This window comes from Ursus americanus, chromosome 30 (genome assembly GCF_024610735.1).
Source record: "Ursus americanus isolate L20-20 chromosome 30, mUrsAme1.1.p, whole genome shotgun sequence".
NCBI lineage: Eukaryota > Metazoa > Chordata > Mammalia > Carnivora > Ursidae > Ursus > Ursus americanus.
Genome location: NC_142156.1, coordinates 308,040 through 315,203, shown reverse-complemented (window position 1 = coordinate 315,203; position 7,164 = coordinate 308,040). Strand labels below are relative to the sequence as shown.

General features: G+C 50.1%; 1 protein-coding gene across 1 annotated transcript in view; it reads right to left on the bottom strand.

Moving 5' to 3' along the window:
* Positions 1-3,220: 3,220 nt before the first annotated feature.
* LOC148107420 (small G protein signaling modulator 1-like) overlaps positions 3,221-7,164 on the bottom strand; it is an 82,346-nt gene continuing 78,402 nt past the window's right edge. The window contains 1 exon segment of the mRNA XM_087857151.1: positions 3,221-3,399. Within this exon segment, the coding sequence (XP_087713277.1) occupies positions 3,221-3,399 (179 nt within the window).

The following is a 7,164-nucleotide window of genomic DNA, read 5'->3' as shown; positions in this document are numbered from 1 at the left end:
TTCACATCTCTGGCTGCTTCATAGTCCCCTCCCTGCCCCGTCCTCTCAGGCACTTGACTTCACTTTCCCCTCTTTCCCATATAACCTCAGCCTCTCCTTACAAGCTTCCTTGCCAGCAGCCTTTGGACCTTCTCTCACCTTCCCGAAGTGAGCCCTCCCCGGTGGCCCCCACCAAACGCGCCTCATCTCTTCTTGTCCCAGCCTCGCTCCAATTCATCCACACTCCACTGTTTGCTTTTCTTTGGCTCCCGTACTCCTCAAGCCCCTCCGATCGAACTGCCCTCTGCTAAAACTCTCTTTTTTCCTTCCGGTCAGCAATGGCTTTGCACGTTGATAAACCTGCAGCCTCTTGGTTTAAATCTTTTGGACCTTTCAGAAGCCTTGAGCGCAGTTAACTATTTTGTTCCTTCTTGAAACACTCTTCCCTCAGCTTCCCAAGTGACCGCTCTCTCTGTTCACCTTCTGATTGGCCCCTTTTTCTAAATTTGCTTTGAGAGCTCTCTCTTCGCCTCCAGATCTTTAAACAGTAGAGTTAAACCAAGACTCCATCCTGGACACTCCTTTCTAGTTCTCCCTCGCAGGTCTAACCTCTCCCGTGGCTTCACAGATTCATAAAGCCCCAGTCCCTAACTCCAGGCCAAATATCTGCTCCAGGTGGCAGACCTCCACCCCAGCTACCTACTTCCCATCTCCATGGGGAGGTCTCACTTGCCCCCAGCCTCTACAAATCCAAAAGGAATGGCTGGGTCTCTTCCTCCCACACAAACAGCTCCTCCCTCCCTCTCCATCCCTCTCCCCTCGTGAAAGGGCACCTCCATGCTGAAGCTCTTCGTGCTAAAACCAGAGCTCATCCTTGACCCTTCCCTGCTTCCCTGTACCTCCCCACTTGCACCCAATGGGTTGTTGAGCTCTGCCTATCCTGTCTCCTAAGTATATCCCCAACCCATCTACTTTTCTCCATCTCCACTCCCTCCGTCCTACCCAAAGCACCTGTAACTTTCACTGTAGGACACTCCCAAAAGCATGTTAAAGATTTTCCCCTTTGCACATGCTGCCACACCGCACTTGGTAGTGAGGACACAGCTTCAACTTAAATCACTGAAGATGTGATCCTTAGCCTGGTGTCAGGCTGGAGCAACATGGCCCTCCCATGTGGTCTCACCACCACCCAGTCTTCCCCCTGGATCCTGGGTCCCAGACCCATGGGGGCATTTCATACCATCTTGGGCACCAAAGTCCTCCCGGCCGGGAATCTTCTGCCATGAGATCCCCCCTGACTGAGACAATCTTCTCTCCTCCCCTGCCTCTCCCCTTCTCCCTCCCTCAGGCTTTCCTCCTCTGCCCAGCCCAGCCTGGCTAATTCCACTCACACTTTAGAATCTCACCTTTCACTTTACTCCCACGGGGACATTTTGCTGATTGCCACCTGCCCCAGAAGAGGTTATACCCTTCTGTGTATTTACAGCATTTCTCCACAGCACCACACTGGTAATTAAAGAGTTGTTTAGTTATTGTTAAGTGGATATCTGCTCTCCTAAACTATAGACTCCCAGAAAGCAGAAACCTGTGCCTGGCTTTGCACACTGCCGCTGCCTCCCTAGGGCCCAGGGCAGTGCTGGTATTAGCAGACACTCAATAAATATTTGTGGAATGAATGAACCCTCAACTCAGACTGCCATGTGGATGAGAGTTGTAGCAGAGCCCCTTAGGCACCTTTGCAGAGCCTCGAGGCCTCATGAGTCCCGGATCCTGCTCTTCATGGGCTCTGAGGATGATGGTCATGCATCCCAGTTTGCCCAGACCAGCCCCAGTTTACGCCTGTTGTTTAGACATAATTCACGTGTCCCTTTCACTCTCAAAGGGGTCCTGGTTTGAACTTTAAGAGTGGTGCTGCCCACGTGCCTCTTGTCCCCAACCCTGGGGAGGTCACATGAGTGGGTGGAGCCTGGCGTGTAAGGGAGCTGGACCCCCAGCGTGAGACCAGACCCAATACCTGGATTCTTCCCCTTTCTCACTGCCGAGGGGACATCTCAGGGTTTGGCTGGGGCGGCCCCTCAGAGGCACGGTCCCGTGGACTGGGGCATCAGTCGTGATTAACAGCGGCAAGTTCCCTGCTATGGACTCCCCTGCCGCCCTCCTTTTTATCCCTGCTCCCTCTTCCTTCTGCCTCCAGCCTTGATTTCTAGAGAACCCAGGCTAAAAACCAGGACTGACTTCCACGGGGCCCCAAAGGGAAGAAGTAAATCTGGAGAGTGGGAGAGAGTAAGTATGAGAAGACGCACTTGGGCTCAGGAAAACACCTGCCAGCACCAAGTACGTGCTTGTCCCTCTTCAGAGGTCATGAGTTCCCTGTCATCAGAAGTGTGGGCATAGAGGCTATACACTGTCAAACAGAACACCATGAAGGTGCGTCCGGACCAGACCCACCTCAGCAGACTTCTAACCACCTTTCTGCCTGAGGCTCCCAGGCGCCCTCTTGGGGGAAAGGTAACCAATCTCAAGTACTATTGTGAATAGAGAAAGCAATTGACACGTGGGTAAACGGCTCTTTGGTTCAGAAACCTTCTCCAGAGAGCTCTTTTCCACAAAAGTTCTGGCTCGTCATGTGCCCAAATAAAGGTATAATGGCCAAAAGATCAAGGCTTAAAAATGATGAGAAACACAGATAACTCCCCAAACATTCATACCTGGCATAATGAGCAGGCACAATCCATCTAAAAAATTTGATCTTGAAGATCTCATTGGCTGACACGTAGTAACACGCTTAAACTTTTTTCTCAACTTAACAATTCTAAAGAAAGTCAATTTTATTTTTAAGTTAATTTGTTTAAAAGCTCCGAACATTCTTAGATAAAGTTCATATCAACCTCCCATACTCTCAAGCTATAGTTTGGGATGGTTTTCAAACGGGAGGTAACTTCCCTTCTCAGGGACGCTTCACTAAGCACAGTGTGGACGCCAGCAAAAATGCCACGTGGCTTCAGCACCTTGAACGTGTCGAGGAAGGGAAAGGAAGCCAGTCCTGATGGCGCCCTGGCAGCGACCAAAGCTGCCGGCCCAGGCGAGCACACGCATCCCCCCGGTAAGTCTACAAAAAGAGGCGCAGCCGTTCTGGCCACTCGGGGCTTGTGAACGTGGAAGTCGTCGGCTGCAGCGGTCGGGGGAGGAACCCGGCTTTGGGAGGCGGTGTAGGCGGCCGCCCAGGATTCACAGAAACCATCTAGGCGTGACCGGACTCTGACCACAGCCGGAAGAAGGGCCAGCACATTCCTGCCAAGGGGACCAAGAAGTTAGGCCGGGGGTCGGGACCCTCGGCACACAAGCTCCAGTGCCAGTGCGGGGGCCTGGGGTGCTCCGTGGGGAAGGCGAGGCGCACAGCACTCAAAAGAGCTGCAGTGACTTGACAGGGAAAAAGAAAGGGGGGGGGCAATGCGCGCCTCGGTGCCTTCGGTGGACACACGGGGCACCCAGCACCCTGGATAGAAGGCTCACAAGAACCCTTTCAGAGCCCCCCACTGTGGCCTGCGACCACGGTCCCCGGCGGGGCCCCGGCTCAGATTAGCCCCGGAGCCCAGGGAAGAGAAATGTGTAGGTGGGACCCAGCAGAGGCGCCAGTGCGAGCAGCTGAGGAAGGTGCACAGGCACCGCCGTCCCCCCACGAGCTTTGGGCATGTGCCCGACTCATTTTTTATTCATATACACATTTGCCATTCACAAGGGATATGTCCTAAAGCCATCTAGAAAGCCCCCACAATTCGTGCGCAGCGAGGGGAGGCGGGGGCGGCGGGCATCAGCCCAAGCGCTCACTGGAACAATTTCGCGAATCAGCTTTTCCTTTCCCTCTGTGGAGGGTGTGTTGAAGCTGTACACGACGAGGCCTGGAATTTAACTTGATTGCAAAATTCAACTTTTGCCCACTCATTGCCCTCCTCACCTCCGTCACCAGATTGCTTTTCAAGGCCAGTTCTCACAAATGAACCACGCGCATTTCGCGTTTCAAGCATTCACGGGAGCAACCCGCAAGAAACCGCAGGGCAGGACCCAGCCTTCCACCTCCGTTCTCCAGCTACGGGGCCCTCCTCTTGCCTACACCTCCGACCCAACTTCTCAGTGACATCTCTATGCCGCTGACCTTTGCACCTGTTCTCTGTCCTGGAAAGAACGACGCCTCTTATTGCATAGGATTAAGCTATGGATATTAGTAAATGTTCAAAAAACCAAGCGGAAACCACCTGATGCTGGGGATGGTCCTGGCCTCAAAGGATGGCGGTCAGAATTTAGAGCTGAGAGGAAGCCTTAGGTGGCCCCTCACTTTACTCCCATACTCACAGGGGTGAGAGCTGAGGGGGTCTAGGGGACTTGCTCCCTTGAAGAATACGTAAAAAAACTTGCCCAAGGATGCCCGCTGGTTAGTGGTAGCAGTGGAACTAGAATCCAGATCAAAGCTTGTCCCATGTCACGGGCTCCCCATGTTTACATAGCATGTGAGAGCACATTTACAGCGGCACTTGGAAACTTGTGACTCTAGATGCCTTCCTCTTCAGTCGCTGTCCCCTAAATGACAGTCAACCACATTCAACAAGCTATGAAGCGGCGCTCACTGGGCACTTCCTATGTGCCAGGCACTATGGAGAAGGAGTCAAAGGAAGGACAAGCTGTCCCACTGCTCAAGAGCTTACAATCTAGTTGGAGAAACAAGACATTTGTCCACTAGAGTTTACTGAGTGGCCATGTGCCAGGCACCACTGGCGTGAACTAAACTAGACCTCACTGAGCTTCCCACCCAATGGGGGAGACAGGGCAAAAAGCAGACAAGTAAGTAAGAGGAGTCAAAGCGGAGCTCATGAAGGGTGGTGTGGTGGACAGTGTCTGCACCACTCTCAAAGACTGGGGGGCGGGGGGCTGGATACCATCTCTTCTCTGAGGTGTGATGTGTGAGTTGATGCATCTCGTAACCACAAGGGAAATGGTCCAAAGGAAGAGCCTTCCCAAGCAGAGGGACAAGGAGGCACAGGTTGACATGCCCCACATACAGGACGAAGGCCAAAGGAGCAGGTAACCCAGGAGAAGAAGAGTCCGAATTGAGCTCAAAAAGTCAGGCACAAAGCAGACCACGCAGAGCCCTTAAGCGCAGGTGGGGAATTGGGATTTGGTGTAGGAGAAGGGCGTCCTCTGACCTTCCAGGCACAAAGCTGACTGAATAGGAATCGGCATATGTACTGCCACAAAGACTCATGCCACGTCCAGGGGAGGGACTGCGTGGAGGTGAAAGAAACTGGTGAGGGGGCCGAGATTCCTGCCCAAGGGAGCAGAGCCAAAAGTGTCAGAAGTAAAGCGCAGGCCCGTCTGATTTCTGAAATGTACAACACGTGTTTATTACAGGCCTCGGCAGAGAAAGGCAGCTTTTTATGATCCCGAGTCAATTTTGCATACAGGAGCTAAATATACAGGCAGAATAATTATTTTCACTTTTTGTTAGAGGTGGTAGCACACGGGAGAGATTGCTCCTTTGGGAAGAAGAGGAACAGCCTTCCAAAAGGTGAGGAGGGCAAGTGCAAAGGCACTCAGCTCTGGGGCCCTGTTCAGGGTGGGGGCGGGGGTGGGGGAGAACCGGAGAGGTGAATGCACTACCTGGAGTTCACCGCCAGGTTTCCACCGAAATGCTATCCGCATTAGAGTCAGCTTGTCCATTTGTACAAAAAATGCAGCTGGGATATCGATAGGGATCACACTGACTCTAGTCAATTTGGAGAGTACTGCCGTCTTAACACTACCAAGTCTTCTAATTCACAAACATGACATGTCTTTCCATTTACTTAGATCTTTTAATTTTTTTAAAGCTTTTGTTTATTTGAGAGAGACAGAGTACGTGAGCAGGGAGGAGGAGTAGAGGGAGAGGGAGAAGCAGGCTCCCCAATGAGCAGGGAGCCCGACATGGGGCTCAATCCCAGGACCCTGAGATCATGACTTGAGCCGAAGGCAGACGCTCACCTGACCGAGCCACCCAGGGGTCCCTAGATCTTTAATTTTGTTAACAGTGTTTTACAGGTTTGGTATATAGGCATACTTGTTTTATTGCACTTCTCTGATACCGCTTTTTTTTTTTTTTTTACAAATTAAAGGTTTGTAGCATCGAGCAAGTCTATCAGCACCATTTTTCCAACGGCATTTGCTCACTTTGTGTCTCTGTGTCACATTTGGGTAATACCTGCACTGTTTCAAATGTTTTCATTATTATCATGTTTGTTACAGTGATCTGTAATCAGTGATTATGACTCGCCGGGAGCGCAGATGATGGTTAGTATTTTTTTTTCTTTTAGCAATAAAGTATTTTTAAAATAAGGTAAGTACATTATTTTTCTAGACATAATGCCACTGCACACTTAACAGACTACAGTGTGGTGTAAACACAACTTGTATATGCGCTGGGAAATCAAACAATTCATTTGACTCGCTTTATTGCAATATTCGCTGTATCACAGCAGTCTGGAATTGAACCTGCGAGTCTTTCACTTCTTCTGTTAAGTTTATTCATAAATATCTTCTAAGATGCTATTACAATTGGAATTGCCTTCCTAATTTCGCTTTCGGATTGTTCAACGCACGTGTATAGAAGTACCACTGACTTTTGTATATATATCTTGTATCTTCCAACCTTGCTGAACTTTTTTATTAGCGCCAATATTTTTTTTTTGGGGGGGGGAAGCAGGAGAGGAAGAGAGAATTTTAAGCAGACTCCATGCCCAGTGTGGAGCCTGACACAGGGCTCGGTCTCACAACCTGGAGATCACGACCAGAGTCGAAATCAAGAGTCAGATGTTTAACCTACTAAGCCACCCAGGCGCCCCTCCAATACTTTTTTTCTTATTCCTTGGGATTACTATATGTAAAAATCACATCATCTGCAAATAGATAGTTTTACTTCCTTTCCAGTATGCTACCTTTTATTTCTTTTGCTTCCCTAATTGTCCTGGCTAGAATCTTCTGTAGCAAAAGTGGACATCCTTATCTTTTTCCTAATCTTAGGAGGAAAGCATTCAGTCATTCACCATTGAGTATGAAATAGCCGTAGGTTTTTCTTAGGTGCCTTTTATCGTGTTTAGAAAGTTTCCTTCTATTTCTAGTTTGTAGAGTGTTTTTAACATGAAAGGGTGTCGGATTTGG